Source organism: Pygocentrus nattereri, chromosome 14, assembly GCF_015220715.1.
Source record: "Pygocentrus nattereri isolate fPygNat1 chromosome 14, fPygNat1.pri, whole genome shotgun sequence".
NCBI lineage: Eukaryota > Metazoa > Chordata > Actinopteri > Characiformes > Serrasalmidae > Pygocentrus > Pygocentrus nattereri.
This window is the reverse complement of record NC_051224.1, coordinates 22160927-22180799: the sequence shown is the minus strand read 5'-3', so window position 1 is coordinate 22180799 and position 19873 is coordinate 22160927. Positions and strand designations below refer to the sequence as shown.

Sequence of the window (19873 nt, the reverse complement as noted above, 5' to 3'; positions counted from 1 at the left end):
CTTCATAGACAAACTGGCTCATGAGCGATTTTTATTAGCCTTTTGTTAATCTTTGTTCTTTATGGGCCCAATTGGCATTTAACGTTTCCAATTTAAGTCAGTTGTCTATTTAAATAAAGGGAGTCAAATAAAGTTACACTGAAAGTAAGAGGCAACTGGCTGCTCAGCACAATGAGCCATGTATATCACATTTTGGTTCAGGTGTGGCAGCAGCCTGAGTGCACTTACCTGTCTCTTCTTTTTACCACATAAAACTGACCACAGATCAGAAAAAATCTAAACAATAAACTAGCCAATTGCTGATTTCATGTTCATTAAGTGTATGGCATTAAGATGCACATATGAGACCAGGCCGGACCAGGACTACGCTCTCAAACTCTAGACCGAATAGACAAAAGCAGAAACAGAGCAACCCAAACAAGTACAAGTCTTAGATTAGGTCAACTTAGGAAAATGAACAGTCCCCAGTGCAGGCTGATTCAGGCCAGAACAGGTCAGTGCAGGAAAAAACCAGGTCACTATCATCTTCTCTCTCTCTCTCTCCCTCTCTCTCTCCCTCTCTCTTTGTCTGTCTGTACACACTATTTTAACCATTAGGCTTTTCACCTTTTCCGTCTGGTCACTGGCCACTCAGTACAGTACACTCTAATTAAAACCTTGCCCTGTCTGACCCAGTTTTTCAAATAAATTACCCAATTTCTTTTGTACATTTTGTAAATGTAAATAGTCGCACTATTTAAATGTGTTACTTTAAATAGTTTTACTTTAACTAGTGTTTACTGATCACTCTGACCTTACACTCTGACATGCCATGTATCAACAATGTCATATATATATATATATATATATATATACATTCAGTACTGCGCAAACAAGACCACCCTTCCTTTGTTTAATTCCCAGTTAAAATAACAATTACGATATTCAGTAAAAGCAGACAATGTGTAATCATCAGAAAATTACACAGAAGCCTCAACAAATGAATACAATATCCAAAATTTCCTTATTTTCAGTTCTATATATTCAGCCTCCATTCTTTTCAGGAGACTGACTTTTAGTTCCTCAGAGAATCTGCAGACATGCCTCCAAAGCTCAGCCTTACAAGCTGGTTGATGATTTTCTGAAGTAATCAAACACATTCAGTGGTGTTGAGGTCTGGACTCTGGGGTGGTCAGTCCGTTGTTCAGCTTCTTTGTTTGAAGAATGTTTCGTCTCCTTTTCTCAGTGAGGCTCTTCTTGAACAGCTACACATCCTTTCAGACCCACAGCGCTGAGTCATCATCTCACAGTGGAAGGATGGACAGAAACACCTGCAAATGTTTTCAGACCTGAAGCAGCTAATTTTCTCCTCTCTCTCAAAGATGAAAGCTTCAAGCACTGTTTATCTGATGGGAGCAGTGTTGGGGTCTACCAGGTTTTGCAAAGTCTTTTTCACAGGTTTATATCTAACCTCCTCAGAAATATCTCCAAAAAATTAATATCTCATATTTAATGGCTGTTTTGACTGGAAATTAAATAAACAAAGGGTGGTCTTTGACTTTTGCTCAAGCGCTTAATTGTGTTTGTGTGGGTGCTTTACCTGTGGCAGTGCGATGGAGAGTTGTCTCTGCAGTGAGTCTTTCTCATGGCCCAGTTCTCGTAGCCGCAGCTGAGCAGTTCCCAGACTCTCCTGCGTCTCTCTCAGACTCTCCAGCAGCCGCTCTCTCTCCGTCAGCATGTTCACCATCAGACTCTCCAGATTCCCAGTACTGCCTCCTTCATCACCGCCTCGAGACTCACGGCCTCCATACCCACCCATACCTCCCATCCCTCCGCCCATACCCCCTCCACCGCCGGCCGGAGAGGATGGACCCCCACCGCCTCCCCCACGTCCATCCTCCGATATGGTGGGCATCACTTCACACATCATCCTGAGGCCAGAGAGTGGGCGTAGGAGTGTAGGAATGTATGTATGGGGTCCCTATAAGGCCTGTAATAAAAAGTTCTTGGCTCCTAAACTGTACTATCCAGTATTATGAATTAATCAGTAACAACAATGAAATGTAAAAAGTGTTTAGCCTCTTAAACTGCAGGCTTACTATTCAGTTACTAATGGTAAGGCTTACTATCCAGTAACTGCTATGAATTATTCAGTATGTCCTGGAGTTTAAGGGCTTAGCAGCGTGTCGCAAAGTGTCTGCACATGCATGTGTCAGTGTGGGTGTGTGCATTTGTGAGGGAATGAGGAATGTATTAGCACTTGGTCATGTGTGTGTGTGTGTGCTAGTCTGTAGGAGGTGCTCAGGAAGTTTGTGACACACTGTGAGCGCTTCTCCCTTCTGCTCTCCTTTCTCACACTTTCGAGCAAGACCTCTGTCCAAACGTCTTCAAAGATGGACATTCACAAGCTCTTGAGTTTCTCTCCTTTTCTTCAAATCATCCATCTTTTTTGCTGTTCTTTGATTTCCCAGTCCTAGTCCTAGTCCCAGTCACGCCACGAGGTTCACTGCAAAGGTCTACCCTTCAATTATCTTTGTTTGGATGGAGAATGCGGGCACAGTCCAGTTCTTCAACTGAAGAACAAAAAAGCAGCATAAGAAGGCAGGAGAGGTCAGCTGGGTTTCCAAGGACCAGTTTTTGAAGCCTGTGTGAGAGCTGTGGAGAACAGGAGGAAAGGATTAGGACTGGAATTACTTAATCGTCAGAGTTCACTTTATATGCACACTCTTAAAAAAGGTGCCACTGAACCACTTTTGGTTCGCTGAACGACCATGTTTGAAGAAATATTTGTGAGTGAAGAACCTCTTAAAGGCCTAAATAACTTTTACATATCTTCTAATACATAACTAAGTTCTATAACTTCTATACAATTCTATTCAATATGTGTATAATCGAAACACCTCCCAGCACAACCAAAACGCTCCCTAGTACAACCAAAACCCCTCCCAGTACAACTGAAACTCCTCCCAGTACAACCGAAACTCCCCCTAGTATAACCAAAACCTTTCCTAGTACAATTGAAACTCCTTCAGGTACAATAAAAACTCCTCCCAGTATATCTGAAACTCCTCCCAGTACAACTGAAATTCCCCCTAGTACAACCGAAATTCCCCCTAGTACAACCGAAACTCCCCCTAGTATAACCAAAACCTTTCTTAGTACAATTGAAACTCCTCCGGGTACAATAAAAACTCCTCCCAGTACATCTGAAACTCCTCCCAGTACAACCGAAATTCCCCCTAGTATAACCAAAACCTTTCCTAGTACAATTGAAACTCCTTCAGGTACAATAAAAACTCCTCCCAGTATATCTGAAACTCCTCCCAGTACAACTGAAATTCCCCCTAGTACAACCGAAATTCCCCCTAGTACAACCGAAACCCTTCGTAGTACAATGGAAACTCCTCCAGGTACAATAAAAACTCCTCCCAGTACATCTGAAATCCCTCCCAGTACAACAGAAACTCCTGCCCATATAACTGAAACTCCTCCCACTACAACCGAAATTTTCCCTAGTATAACCGAAACCCCTCCCAATACAACTGAAGTTTCCTCCCAGTACAACCTAAACTCCTCACAGTACAACCAAACCTCCTCCCAGTTGAACTGAAACTCCCCAATTATAACCAAAACCCCTCCCAGTGCAACAAACACTCCTCCCAGTACAACTAAAACTCCCCCAAGTACAACTGAAAGTCCTCCCAGTACAACCAAACTCCTCCCCATGAAGTACATCACTGGACACATGATCCACGTCTATGAGGAAGATAATCATGGAAGACACACATTCACTAAGTATATGGCATGTATATGACAAGTATAAATGACATGAAAAAAACTAAATTGGTTCATGACTGCACAAGGAAACCTTATAAACATCTTTAGGAATTTGCCTTGGTGAATTAAAACCTTCACCTCTTAAGTGGCCTGGGTTTTATTAGTTTTAATAAACACTTCTATAACCTAAGAATAGCTCAGCCAGTTTGCACTGGCATCCCTGTAATTACTGAATAATAATGTCTTATTATGTAATAAGTCTGAGATTTTAAGGGGTTAAATGAAAATTACAGAATACAAATAGTAAATATTATTAATAAATAAGATAGACAACTACAAAGGAAATCCCAAAATATATACACAGTGGTCCTGCATGATATAGGAAAAATATGAGTGTTGCGATTATATTGCGATTATATTGCTAAATATTGCGAAATGTTGGTGAATCAAGAATGAGGCATGTTTAAAGACTGGTTGATTATTTTGATCAAAATAGTTTATTTTTGTTGAACTGTATGAATATTTGATTAAACACCTACAGATAATCATCTGGAACTGTGACTGGTCAGAATGTTCCTAACAAACACTAAACAACATTGTGATTGGTTGGAGAGCTCATTTGCATATTGCAGCCTTCTTCCACATAGTACTGCAATAGCCAATATAACAATAATTATCAAAAGTAAAAGAACCAAAAACAGAAATGAGATGTTTGGATACAAAATGAAAGACTCTCTTGTGCTAAACTAGTAATGGGCAGCAGAGTTTATGAAAGCATAAAATATCTGTGTTCATTCAACACACAGATACACAAACTACTGTGAGCATATTTTGCTTACAATAAAGCAGCGACTGAAAGAGTAAATTCTAAATGTTGATTCCATGACACATAGTGATAACATGCAGAAGAGATTTTTATTATGATTTAAATTCAATGAAAAGTTACTGCTGTCTGGTTTTAAGGAAATCCCTTCTATAATATTCCCTGTTTCTGTCATCTGACACTGAAACAAACAGGAAAACGTTGTTGATTCTTGTATGTAACAACCTAATTGCAAAATATGGGAAACTAACAAAATGTATGTAAATAACAGCGCATTTCATGTAATTAAGTGATTTCAGTTGCATAGCTAGGGGTGGGTGATACTACAACACCACAATACACGTTCACTATACAAATCACAATATTTCGTTTTTCTAAAGTTGGATAAGTTGGAACAAACAAAAATAACGAGCAGTGCAACATTTAATGAGTAAATATGACCCTTTTACACCTGGTCACTTAATGCGTCTTGAAGTATCAGGATTATATCTTGAGGCCAACCCACATAAAAATGCAAGTGTAAACACATTTAAAACAGATACAAATCCAATCACTCAGACCGCGTCAGGAGGTGGATGCATTTGAACCTCCTCCCAGTGCAATCGAAACCTCCTTTAGTATAACCAAAACTTCTCCTATATAACAGAACCTCCTCCCAGTACAACCGAAACCTCCTTTAGTGTAATCAAACCCCCCCCTATATAACAGAACCTCCTCCCAGTACAACCGAAACCTCCTTTAGTATAACCAAAATCCCCCCTATATAACAGAACCTCCTCCCAGTACAACCGAAACCTCCTTTAGTATAACGAAAATCCCCCTTATATAACAGAACCTCCTTCCAGTACAACCGAATCCTCCTTTAGTATAACCAAAACTCCCCCTATATAAAAGAACCTCCTCCCAGTACAACCGAAACCTCCTTTAGCATAACCAAAACTCCCCCTATATAACAGAACCTCCTCCCAGTACAACCGAAACCTTGTTTAGTATAATCAAAACTCCCCCTATATAACAGAACCTCCTCCCAGTACAACCGAAACCTCCTTTAGTGTAATCAAAACCCCCCCTATATAACAGAACCTCCTCCCAGTACAACCGAAACCTCCTTTACCATAACCAAAACTCCCCCTATATAACAGAACCTCCTCCCAGTACAACCGAAACCTTGTTTAGTATAACCAAAACTTCTCCTATATAACAGAACCTCCTCCCAGTACAACCGAAACCTCCTTTAGTGTAATCAAACCCCCCCCTATATAACAGAACCTCCTCCCAGTACAACCGAAACCTCCTTTAGTATAACCAAAATCCCCCCTATATAACAGAACCTCCTCCCAGTACAACCGAAACCTCCTTTAGTATAACGAAAATCCCCCTTATATAACAGAACCTCCTTCCAGTACAACCGAATCCTCCTTTAGTATAACCAAAACTCCCCCTATATAAAAGAACCTCCTCCCAGTACAACCGAAACCTCCTTTAGCATAACCAAAACCCCCCTATATAACAGAACCTCCTTCCAGTACAACCGAAACCTCCTTTAGTATAACCAAAACTCCCCCTATATAACAGAACCTCCTCCCAGTACAACCGAAACCTCCTTTAGTATAATCAAAACTCCCCCTATATAACAGAACCTCCTTCCAGTACAACCAAAACCTCCTTTAGTATAACCAAAACTCCCCCTATATAACAGAACCTCCTCCCAGTACAACCGAAACCTCCTTTAGTATAACCAAAATCCCCCCTATATAACAGAACCTCCTCCCAGTACAACCAAAACCTCCTTTAGCATAACCAAAACCCCCCCTATATAACAGAACCTCCTCCCAGTACAACTGAAACCTTGTTTAGTATAATCAAAACTCCCCCTATATAACAGAACCTCCTCCCAGTACAACCGAAACCTCCTTTAGTATAACCAAAACTCCCCCTATATAACAGAACCTCCTCCCAGTACAACCAAAACCCCTCCCAGTACAACTGAAACTCCCCCCAGTACACCCAAAAGTCCTCCCAATATATCCAAACTCCTCCCCATGCAGTTTGTTACTGGGCACGTCACCCATGTATTTGAAGAAGATAATCACTGAGGAAGCACGTGGTTCCCCAAAGTTTGAAGAACTCCACAATGGCGTTCAAAATTGTGAATTTCAAGGCAGCACTCTTTTTAGCACAGCACAGGAAGAGGCTGAACGGATAAACCACGGGTAACTGGTTGACGTCTGATAAGTGGATTTGCATATTCCGTCCCACACAGGAATCAGATTTCAGTCCAACTAACCCAACTAAGGCATCTGACTACCAAGTGTAAACGCATGTGGCTAAAATCTTATCAGGACGCAATCCAGATAAAGTGACCAGGTGTAAATAGGGCCTATGCTTTCTTTGTGATCAATCATACTGGTGCTCAGAGCTCTTTAAGTGATCATGAAATGCATGATATACATAGAAAAAAATCATGACATGTCATGTATCACTATCACAATAAATGGTGTCATGTAGACTTAACTTCTCAGGTGAAGAATCTGAAGAGCTATGGTAGTAAAACATAGACTATGTCAACTTGTGTCATGTTTAAACTAATACACAGAAATTCAACAGACATGTGCTACTGACTAAACCTGAAGATGTAGCTTTCTAGCAGTAAGACAGGTAAGATAACTGAACTACACACTCTTGAAAGACAAAACAGAGCTAAAACTCCAAGCCTGCGGCCTCACACTGTCTCAAGAAGCCAACTGACCCAAAGCCACCATAATAACAGACAATAAGGGGCTGTAGATATATGTATTGTTTTATTTATCCTATTTAATAATTTATCCTATCCATCACAAATGTTACACACATGTGAGAGGGACGAGAAGCTACATCTTCCTGTGAGAAAGTAAGGAAATAGCCTGACCGAGCCTGCTAATATGGCTAACGGGGAAAGAAAGTCAATACCCACCATTAGCATCCGTGTATTTGCATAATGCTAGTGGGTTTTAATTCATTTTACTAGTATTAGCAGTGCTGACTGAACCATTCATTTAACGTTACTATGAAAAACGACAGAAATCAAAGGTCTGGGCTAACGTTAGCTCTACATGCAGTGCATTGTCCAGTCACACAGGCCAGGGGTGATGGCTAAGAAAGACAGCTATAATCTTCAAGTAGGCAGGCCACAGGCTGAGACAGCACCACTCAAAAAGAGGAGGACAAGATGAGAAGAAGGGTGAGAATGAAACCCGGTGCTCAAGCCGTCTTATTCGCCAACTATTTTATTTGAATTGCCCGGTCCACCTTAAATGGACGTGTAACTGCTGCAGCATTTAAGGTGGAACGGCACAATCGAAGCCAACTTCAGCTTATCATCATTGATTTGAAGCAGATGTCTCCACAGACACATCCAGCTCTGTGTTTATTTTTTATTCACAAACCCTTATTTATCAGATGATTTGCACACAGCATAAAAAAGCGCTGTCAGGCGCTTGTATAGCTGTGAATGATTTGCCTGATATTGGCTGGCTCTCCTGTGCAGAGCTGTTAGTCATGAGGCTAATAATGGAGGCGCAGGAGAGAGAGAGAGAGAGAGAGAGAGAGAGAGAGAGAGACGGTGGGGCTCAGTGTATGTGTGTCGACAGACATGGGGAGGAGATCCACAGTGCAAACATGCATTTAAAATACATGCAAAACACATTAACGCTTCACTGCTCGTTATTAAAGCCGGGCCAGTAGCAGTAACAGCTGTCAGTGCAAACGGACCGAGAGACAACAACGCCAGTGTACCGAGCGCCAGTCCGCTCCGGTGTGCAGCGCTGAGTGTAATGTTGTGAAGACAGTCTATGTGTGACGTGTTCCCTGTCGGTGCCACAGCTCGCGCGGAATGCACGGATGCACATGCAGCGCGAGGGGGAAAAAAACGATATAATCCAGCTTTATCTGCAATATCGATATTATCCTCCGTGCACGAGGGCCATTCAGACCCCTTTTCCACCCCTTTCCACCACCCCCCCTCCCCACATCTATCCATCCATCTATCCATCCTTCCATCCATCCATCCATCCATCCATCCATCCAACCTTATCCTCACAGTTGGGCGACAACACAGAAAAACATGAAGCATGCACGCGCACCCTGCTCATGGTCCCGAATCTCTGCAGGTCATCGTGAACCGGAGCGCTTTTCTCCTCCGGTTTTGTCGTTCTTCCTCTTCTCCTCTCCTTTCCTCTCCTCGCTCACTCTCTCACTCAGCGCTACACCTCACACACACAATCTCTCTCTCTCTCTCTCTCTCTCTCTCTCTCTCTTTCTCCCCATGCAATAAAGGTGCGCGCGCGGTCTTAAAGAAACCCCTCTCCTCCTATAGGCGCGCGCATGCGCGCGCGCGCACACACAAACACACACACAGGCTACACACTCGGGTTGTATGTAAACACCTCAGCTATCAACCAATAATAATAATAATAATAATGATAATAATAATAATAAAACTCCCTGATGGTAAAACCTCATACTGGTGTTCTTGGGTAGAACCTGCACCCCCTCCGCGTCATACAAATCTCATCTATAAACAACATTAGTGCTGCTCCGCCGTTACCACGGACAACCGGAGCTTGAGGAACGCTCTCGCGCGCCTCCTGGTGGGCGCGCACGCGCATATTTATACACACACACACACACACACACACACACACACACACACACAGGCGCGCTCTGTGTACATATCATATACATCATACACATATCATATGCACATGTGCGTACATATATACATACATATGTACATAGATTTACACACACACACACACACACACACACACACACACACACACACACACATATATATATATATATATATATATATATATATATATATATATATATATATATTTTGCTTGGTGGACTATTCTCAGTCCAGCGGTGACACTGAGGTGTTTAAAAACAAATATCCAGCCAACAGCATCCTATGGGCAGCGTCCTGTGACCACTGATAAAGGACTAGAGGATGACCAACACAAACTGTGCAGCAGAAGATGAGCTATCGTCTCTGACTTTATATCTACAAGGTGGACCGACAAGGTAGGAGTGTCTAATAGAGTGGACAGTGGGTGGACAGTGTTTAAAAACTCCAGCAGCACCTGCACAACACACACTAACACACCACCACCACGTCAGTGTTACTGCAGTGCTGAGAATGATCCACCACCAAACAGTACCAATCATAGCTGGGATAGGCTCCAGCAACCTCGTGACCCAGAAGGAGAAGCAGTTCAGAAGATATGTCAATGGGTTGGTGTAACCACATCCATAGCTCTCCTGAAGGACGCCCAATATTTACAATATATACCATTATATACCTATTTCACATTATATAAGTATTTATAAACTTTGAAGATATTCCTGCGTGTAAGGCACAGGTCTCAAAAGTCACCACCAAATATTGAGCAATTCTGAAATTTGTGTGAATGTTCCACAATGTCCCAAAACTGATAATATAATTTGTAAAGGAAAATTTTGTATTAAAGGGAAACTCCACCGACGTTTTAACATTTCTGCATAATTCAGTGAGATCAGAGTCATTCAGAGTGATCTGGTGTGAAATGGTTCATTGAGACTCTTCACAGTGGTGGCGACAGGAACCAGAGGAATCTCTCAGAGGCATATCTCAGACACCAGGCAGTGAATTCATAGCCATTTGATGTTATAACTTTCTGTGAGGGAGCTTTTAGAGGTGGACGTCTGGCTCCTATCACGACCACTCTGAACAACCCTGCTTAGATCCTAACCATTTAATTCTGCAGGAATTTTGCAGGAATTTTGAAAAATCTGTGGAATTCCCCTTCAAATGAGAAAAGAATGCGAAATAGAAGTATTTTTCGGTAGTGGTCTCAGACGTTTGGAGCCCCGCTGTATATGTCAAATGCCAGTCATTAATGTCCCAATTAATAATATCATTTAATTAACACTCACAGTCTTTCCATTTGTTAATTTACTTAAAAAGTGAGCGTGATTCAAGTGGACCGTGAAGCCTTGTGGTCAGCTGTACACTCAGAACATGATGGCTCTTCAAGGGTTCTTTAGTGAGGATAATGGTTCTACATAAAACCATGAACACATGAACAAATGCTTTGCATGATTAAATGGTTCTTTTCATGGTCAAATGGGTCTTCAGGCTGATGGAGAATGCGTTCTCTATATAGAACCATTGTCTTTACTAAGGAATCTTGAAGAACCATCTTTTTAAAATGTGCCATGTTCCATGTTTGTGTCCCTATTCATTATGTGTCTATGTGCTATGCCCACCGGTGCCCCCTCTTTCAAATGCAAATCTATTTTCTGCATATTGATCATGGGAATCTCACCGTGACGTTATCTAGGAAATGCACCCGCAGGCGGTAGGAGGACCAATCAGGACGAGCCACAGGGGTCCTCTCAGCCAATGCGAGCCAAAAGGAGGAGGGGTCAGCGCGCTCATAAAGAGCCAATGGTAGAAAGTGAAGTTGGATAAGTGCGGGCGCGTGTGTGTATGTGTAGAGAGGAGGGGTGTGGGGGGGGAGGGGTGTGTGTGTAGGGGGGGGGGGGGGGGCGCAATAGGGTGGGGTAGCGTCCCGAAAAGAGATGACGTAATGTGGTTTTAGAGGATGATGTCATCTCCATGCACACGAATAAAACGGGGGGAGGGGGTTTAAAGATGCACGTGAGGGGCCGTACGAGGACACAGTCGCGTGCAGGGGGCAGGTTTTCCTCATTTAGTTCCCCTTTTTATTTTTAGGCTTTGCAGCAACATTTCGCCCCAGTTTTCGTCCAAACGGACCAACAAATCAGCCCATAAACACAAACTAACGGCCCCAGTCTGAACGCGCGCGCTCCAATTATCAGATTATCAGCCGGTGTTAACGACGCGGCGCTCCGTCGTTATATTAACGGTGTTAACTGACCGGCTCTCCGTCCACGCAGCTGATTCTCGCAGCAGCAGCAAATCTTGAAGCCGCGGTTGCCATGGCAACAGAGGCAGCACGACGACCGGAGCTGTTTAGGAGCTGCAGCATCACCTCCTTCCAGCCCAGAGAGAGAGAGAGAGACAGACAGACAGACAGAAAGAGAAAGAGAGAAGGAGACAGAGACAAACTGACAAAGTGAGAGAGAGAGACAGACAAAGAAAGACAGAGAGAGAGAAAGAAGGAGACAGACAGACAGAGAGAAAGACAGACAGACAAAGACACAGAGAGAGAGAAGGAGAAACAAAGTATGTTGGGAGAGAGAGGGATCAAAAGAGAGAGAAAGGGGGAGAGAGAAAGAAAGGAAAAAAGTTCAGGAGAGAAGAGAGAAAGAGAAAGAGAGAGGGGGGTTCGGGAAAGAACAGAGGATGAAAGAAGGTTGGGGAAGAAGTAGAGGGAGAGAGAGAAAGAGAGATAGGGTTGGGGAAAGAGGGTGAGGGAAAGAGGGAGGCAGGGTGGGAGAGGAGAGAGAGAGGGAAGGAGACAAAGAGAGAGTGAGAGACTGACCAAGAGAGAGAGAGACAGAGAAAGAGAGAGAGAAGGAGAGAAGGACGGGGGAAGCCCTTTACAGAGAAACTGGGACACAGCCTCCTTTATACTGACTCTCACTGGGGTCATGGAAAGGTCAGGGTCAGAGGTCATGGCAGTGTGGACAGTGCTGCTTGTTTGTTTATTTTTCTTGCTCTTTCTCAAAAACGTTGTGTTGATTTTACAGTTTTAATTTATCACTCCTTACATGCTTAGAACACAGGGATCAGTTAAAGGACCCATATATCACCGAAAAATGAATATTCCTTTTTTTCAAACTGATTTAATTTGTAAACAAGTTTCAGCCCACAGCGTTCACAGCCCAGTCTGTTCAGCCCACATACGGAAACTAGGCTGAATTTTGATTAAATTGCTTCTGTGATGTCACAAAGAAACATTTCACATATTTGCCTATTTAACAGTTTAGCTCCGCCCACTCATGCTGAAGATTTAAGCAGTGTTTCAGTTCAGAGTCCTTTTTAAATGAGGCAGCCAGTCAGACCAGGGTTCATTTACATATTACAGTCTTAAAGGTGCGATTTCTACAATTTCTAGTTTAAAACATTTCAGATGTAACTACAGTTAGCTACAGAATGTGAAGAAATAAAAATTGACTTCCTGTTTCCCCCATTACATCAAACATAGGACCACTAAACAGCAGAGGGCGCCTGCGAGTGAGTCCTCAATGAATTTGAGTAAATAGAGAAAAACAGCTAAAAACGAAAGGTTAAAATAGTTTCTAATCACTCGCCCAGAACTTTGCTTAAATTTCAGAGAGCAGAAGGATGTATTTCACTAAAAAAACAAATAAAGCCCACCTGTATGTTTCCTTTTGTCTAGAGCAAATGGGTTTTAGGCAGCAGGACACTAACATTACTGCTACTGTGCACTGATTTGTTAGCATTTCTGATTGGTTGGCATTACTGCTACTGAGTGCTGGTTGGTTAGCATTACTGCTACTGAGTGCTGATTGATTGGCATTACTGATACTGAGTGCGAATTGATTGGCATTACTGCTACTGAGTGCTGATTGATCAGCATTGCTGCTACTGAGTGCTGACTGGTTGGCATTACTGCTACTGAGCGCTGATTGGTTAGCATTACTGCTACTGAGTGCTGATTGGTTGGCATTACTGATACTGAGTGCGAATTGATTGGCATTACCTGATTGGTTGGCATTACTGCTACTGTGCACTGTTTGGTTGGCATTACTGCTACTGAGCGCTGATTGGTTGGCATTAGTGATACTGAGTGCGAATTGATTGGCATTACCTGATTGGTTGGCATTACTGCTACTGTGCACTGTTTGGTTAGCATTATTGCTACTGAGCGTTGATTCATTAGCGTTACTGCTACTGAGCGCTGATTGGTTAGCATTATTGCTACTGAGCGCTGATTGGTTGGCATTACTGCTACTCAGTGCTGATTGGTTAGCATTTCTGATTGGTTGGCATTACTTTCTGCTGTGCACTGATTGATTGGCATTACTGCTACTGAGTGCTGTTTGGTTAGCATTACTGCTACTGAGAGCTGATTGGTTAGCATTGCTGCTACTGAGTGCTGACTTGTTGGCATTACTGCTACTGAGCGCTGACTGGTTGGCATTACTGCTACTGAGCGCTGATTGGTTAGCATTACTGCTACTGAGAGCTGATTGGTTAGCATTGCTGCTACTGAGTGCTGACTTGTTGGCATTACTGCTACTGAGCGCTGACTGGTTGGCATTACTGCTACTGAGCGCTGATTGGTTAGCATTACTGCTACTGAGTGCTGATTGATCAGCATTGCTGCTACTGAGTGCTGACTGGTTGGCAGTACTGTTACTGAGCGCTGATTGGTTGGCATTACTGCTGTTGAGCACCGAGTGGTTAGCATTACTGCTACTGAGCGCTGATTGGTTGGCATTACTGCTGTTGAGCACCGATTGGTTAGCATTACTGCTATTGAGCACTGATTGGTTGGCATTATTGCTACCGTGCGCTGGTTGGTTAGCATTACCAGAGGTGGACAAAGTACACAGATCATGTACTTGGTACCTAAGGTAAAATATTACTCCAGTAAAAGTAGAAGTCCTTACTCTAGACCTCAACTTGAGAAAAAGTACAAAAGTATTTACCTTCAAATGAACTTAAGTAAAAGTACTAAAAGATTAATTATGACTGTAATGTCCTGTTATCATTTTTATAACAAGACTCTTACTTTATCAACTCAATTTAGGTGAAAATCCTCCAGCGTCTCTCTTGGTAAACCAGTCTTTTAATAGAACGTCATTAATTAGTGACGCTGACGTCTATTAAAATGATCATAAGCACAAAACACTGAAGGTAAACAGTTTCCATCAGGGAGAACCGAGTGGCTCTGAAATCACTTTTACACACAAGCAAAGTTTCAGTTTAAGATTACTTTGTAACTTAGTTACAAGTTGAATAAAAACGGGCTTTAAACTCAGGATCACAAATAAGTTTCCTTTACTATATAGATCAGCAGGTCTCTGTTCATAAACATAAGCTAACCAAAACTAATTTACTGTAAAATGAAAGTGTTTGTAAGAATTCAGAAAAAAAGAAACACGCCAGTCACGACTGCTTATGTGTACATATTTCTATATTGTTCTCTATTTACACAAAGTTAGGTTAGTTCATCATTTAGGTGACGTACGTGCTCCCAAACTTTTACACTGCTGCACTGATGTTGAACCGTGTGCTGCACTGGGTCGGTATGACCAACAGGTCAAAACAAGCTCAGAACAAAGTGACCGCTGTGCCCTGATTGTTGCTCTTGCTTTGAGCTTCTTTCGTTTTGAAATGTTACGTTTTTATACACACAGAAACCAAAAGGAACGACAGATTTCTCAAAATGTAGTGGAGGAAAAAGTCAGATATCTGACTTTGAAATGTAGTGGAGTGAAAGTAAAAAGTCACTCAAAAAGGAAAAACTTAAGTAAAGAAACCCAGAAAAAAAACTACTTAAGTACAGAAACTAATTACATTTACTTAGTTACTGTCCACCACTGAGCATTACTGATTGATTAGCATTACTGCTACTGAATGCTGATTGATTAGCATTACTGCTACTGAGTGCTGATTGGTTAGCATTACTGCTATAGCACATTCTCCATCACTCTGAAGAACCCTTTCATGAGGGATAGAACCTTTTAGTCGTGCAAAGGGTTCTTTGAGTGCTCATGGTTATATGTAGCACCATTTTCTTTAGTAAAGAACCCCTGAAGAACCATTTGTTGAAGAATGTACTGAACATTTAATCACATATTTCCACTGTGTATAGTTTATAATACACATTTATACATGCATATTTAAAAGATATGGTTCTTCAAGAGTTCTTTAGTAAAGCAAATGGTTCTAAATAGAACCACGCATACTCAAAGAACCCTTTGCATAATTTAAGAGTTCTTCAGAATGATAGGGAACGTGTTGTAGATGGTTCTATATAGAAGCTTTTTGAAAATGGTTCTTCTATTGTTATGATGTCAAGATTGTAATAATAGAGGAACCCTTTTGGGTGCTATATAGAATATTTTCCAAAAAGGTTCTATATAGAACCATGTACAGCACATTCATGCACATGTTCCATCATTTCATGATGAAAAGTACCTTTTAATCATGCACAGGGTTCTTTGAGTGTTCATGATTCTATTTAGAACCATTTTTTTCCCAAAAGAACCCTTAACGAACCATGTCTTTTAAGATAATCATAACAATAGAAAAACGCTTTCAAAAGGGTTCTATATAGAATCAATGTGAAGAACCCTTTCATGTGGCAAAGAAACATTTAATCACACAAAGGGTTCTTTATAGAACCATTTTTACTAAAGAACCCTTGACGAATAATCTTTTTAAGAGTGTAGTTTACTGCATTTTAGCATTTATTCAGCAGGATGATGCTCAGGTTCTAAACCAATTGAAGGTATTTCCCAGAACTGTACCATCAAGCCAAGAACTATTAAGGAACCTTTGCTTTTAGGACTGTTACGCCAGCATGAAGCAGACGAGATGAAAGAGAACTTGAAGGCATATGAGGTCCAGAATGTTTTTATCAGGTCAGAAGATTGTGATGAACATGAGAGAATGAATGATGTCCAGAATAAGAGGAAGGCAGGAGAATCATCATCCTGTAAATCTGCAGGAAGGTGAAGCATCTGTGCTTGGTCTTGATTGCAGTATGATTAGCTCTCCCTCTGCTGGTCAGCAGTGGAGCTGCAGCATGGCCCACATACAGGCTTCTGTAATAACAACAGTTCGACATACTATTATGACAGCCTTATGATTGAGCTCTGAAAAGCAGCCATAGCTGGGAGGAATGTGGGGAATGAAAGAGAAGGCCTGTAGAGGAGAAAAGCTTTTAAGAAGAGACAACAGTGCTAAATACGCAGTACAATGCATTTCCCTTTTTAAACCACATTATTTCATTTTTCTATTATTACTGTTCAATGAACATATTCAAGATATATAATCTGTAGGCATTATTGGCTCCTGAAGATTCAGTGTACTATCTCAGTGTATGTGTTCGTAGAGTGCACTCTTGCCTCAATCTTACAGGAATAGTTTATCATTTTTTTTAGTTTTCTGGCTCAAACCCATTTCTTATTTTTTACCCCTACCCCTTGTTTTCAAGTGTTACCTTGCCCCTACAAAATGGGTGGCGTGGTGGATAGCGATGTCGCCTCACAGCAAGGAAGGCCTGGGTTCAATTCCCCGGCCGGGCGACCAGGGTCTCAGGAGATCTGTGTGAGTGATTGTGTATGTCTGTCTGCCCTGTAATGGACTGGCGATTTGTCCAGGGTGTATACTGCCTCCGCCTGATGACCGCTGGGATAGGCTCCAGTGCCCCCCTGCGACCCTGAAGGAGAAGCAGCTTAGAAAATGTGTGTGTACTTCACTAACAGCTACTAGTACTGCTCTGTAGGTGACCCTGCCCTGGAGGGTAAAGTTCAGCTCCTCACTGCTGGGCTTTAGTTACATTTAGGGCATCATGTGCCTTCAAAGAGGGGGGCAATTATTTATTATCACCCACCACTAATTCATCACTGATATGAAGCTGAAGTCAGATATTCTCCAGCTCTTTGTTCAAGTTTCCCTGTTCCACCTTAAATGGAGCAGCATTTCTGACACCTGCTGGACTATTTAGGGTAGAATGGGAAAGTTAGATAGCTACTGAGACATCAGCATAATACTAACCATTTTTAATGCTTGTTATGAAGAAAAGACATTGAAACTATTAAACTAAGATAAAACACTGATTATCATATTTATTTAAAGAAAATTCTCACATTTGTGGGTTTCTTTGGTCTCTTGTGCTCTTGCAGTTTTTCTCATAAAACTTTGGAGTCTCTGAAAAACCTCCATTTGGAGGGTTATGTAGCCCTGACAGTTTGCCCTTCCCCGCTATCCCAAAAAAGAAATCGGGACACCCTACCGCTGGGTGTCAACACGCAACACGGAGGGCTAAGCGGGCGAGGGGTGAAATGGGATTGAGCCTTGAGCTTTACAGTGACCTTTTCAGTAAAGAGCTGCCGCTGCTGTTTTCCATTCCCAACGACTAACCGAAACCTATTTAGACTACGGCTTCTATATACACAGTCAGTGACGTATCTAGCTTCCAAAACAACCAGAATAACATGGTTTTTCCTCACAGAATGGGTCCCTTTGGGAATCAAAGCATGATTGATTTCTCTGTCATTTCTTAATTATGACAATTATAACAATGGCAGTTAATCTAATATGTAAGGCCTTCATTCTAGCTCCTGAAGTCCTAACCAATTGGAGAGCTCGCTTGGCTGTAGCTACCATAGACATCACAGATAAAACAGTCCTGTTTGGACAGTTTTCTGTTGGCCGTTTTTAAGAATCAAACCCTTTTTTTCCAACTTAAAAATAATAAAAATGAACCAAAAATGAGTTTAGGAGGATTCACCCCTGCTGTTATCTATATAAAAATCATTAAACATATACTACACAGCTAAAAGCAGCAGTAGCCATCTTTAAGCCCCAGCCATCTGTAGCTTTTGACCATTTTTATAGATAAAAGTATAACTGTGTCAGAAACCACTATCAGTCCTTACCACCTTACTAAATGAGCATATTCTGAGAGAGAAATGCCGGCAGTGAGGCGGCAGCTAAACCCTCGCTCACCCTGTGTTAGCCTCCAACAGAAGCGAGCGCCACAACAAAGCCGGAATGATTCACTAACACAGTTAGCCCACTCAGCCATGCAAATGACTCAAAGCCATCCACATTATCAACACATGAAAAACAGCTCTCTTTAATATGACTCTTCCCACAGACTCTGACTCATCTTTCTGGGCTCTTTTGTACTAAATTTCTTTCCCACTCCGCAGCGTTTAGCAGCTCAGCTCGAACTCCCCCACTTCCTAATACAGCAGCTTAAAAAGGCAGGGTTTCCTTCATGGACAGCTCACTAAAGGGATAGCTCCGCAAAAAAACAAGCTAATTTACACAGCTTAGTGTCAGAAGTTTGCTTCAGTTAGTTTAGCGCTGGAGCCACAAGGCTAGTTTAGCTAACAAGTAATCGGCACTTTGCAGTCGTTCTATGGAAACGTCCATTTTTATGTTTCTAGCGTTTACAGATATATCACACCTGAAAAACACGTTAGGGTTACAATTTATTTCTATTTTAAAATAAAACAAGTTATTGCAACAATCTCCTTGAGCTTCAATTTATCAATAGTTTTTAAATCTATTGTACAGAATTCCAAGCACCACAGAAGAGCCCGTCCTCGCAGTCGTGTGTAAAGGGTGAGGCCATATCTTGAGGTAAAAAAATGTTTTTTTTTTCTGAAATATTAACTGCAATAATCTATACATGAATTATATTTGAACTTGATGTTATAAAGGGAACAAATGCCAAAGATATATTATAAAGTATATCATGAAGGTTCCCCAGGAGTCGTGTCCCTAGTGTTACTGTGCAACAAAAACTCTTATTTTGAAATAGAAGTCACACTGATGACATCACTCGACTTCTTTTTACCTGTTTTCTGAGGATTTATGAGGAAAAGCCCATGGTGAGTCCACTGTGTCTTTCACTTATCAGAGATTTTCTCATTTAGCTCATGATTTCATATGAAGCTTTGAGCTGAAGTCACTGGTGTGACCTAGTTTATTCTTAGATAAGTGTGAAAATATAGGAAACAAATCGATTAAATTACGTATTTTAGTGGATGCTCCATGATTGACAACATGTGGTTTGATGGTCTGTAGCAGCCATTCTGTACAAGGCATTGCTCATTAAAAATGTCTCTGGTGTTACCTTTATTATGTGTAACACCAATGACGATCAGGAACACCAGTGACTCCTACAGAGAGATAGAAAAGTGGACATAGAATGACCACACTTCAAAAGCATGCAGAGGTGCTCAGCATCTCTAATCAACTTGACTGTGTTGACACTGGATGACACACTTATCTATAAACATGGACTGAAGTACAGATCAGACAAAATTCCGACTTTGCTGCTGTGATGTATCTGTGTCCATATTATTACGGTTGGGAATAATCATGATAGTTTCCATTATTGTGATAAATTATGCCACAGTCCACTTACCTGAGTATGTTATGAATACTGTCAGCAGGGATGCAGGGTCATTTCGGCTACTGAAAATTGATGACCAATAATGGTCAAAAACACCTAGAGTGGGTTTCCCGGACTTAATTAAGCCTAGTTCAGGGGTCGCCAACACGTGGCTCTGGAGCTGCATGTGGTTTTTTTTACTGTCCTGTTGTGGCTCCACAGCAGAATCAGG

The 19873-nt window shown here is 41.7% G+C and overlaps 1 protein-coding gene across 1 annotated transcript in view; it reads right to left on the bottom strand.

The window, feature by feature from the left end:
* ppfia3 (PTPRF interacting protein alpha 3) overlaps positions 1-8859 on the bottom strand; it is an 85102-nt gene extending 76243 nt beyond the window's left edge. Inside the window, exons 1-2 of the mRNA XM_037544869.1 lie at positions 8701-8859; positions 1580-2634 (exon numbers count right to left, since the gene is read on the bottom strand). Of these exons, the coding sequence (XP_037400766.1) occupies positions 1580-1909 (330 nt within the window). The 5' untranslated portion in view covers positions 1910-2634; positions 8701-8859. The remainder of the gene's footprint in view (positions 1-1579; positions 2635-8700) is intronic.
* Between the last annotated feature and the right edge of the window lie 11014 nt (positions 8860-19873).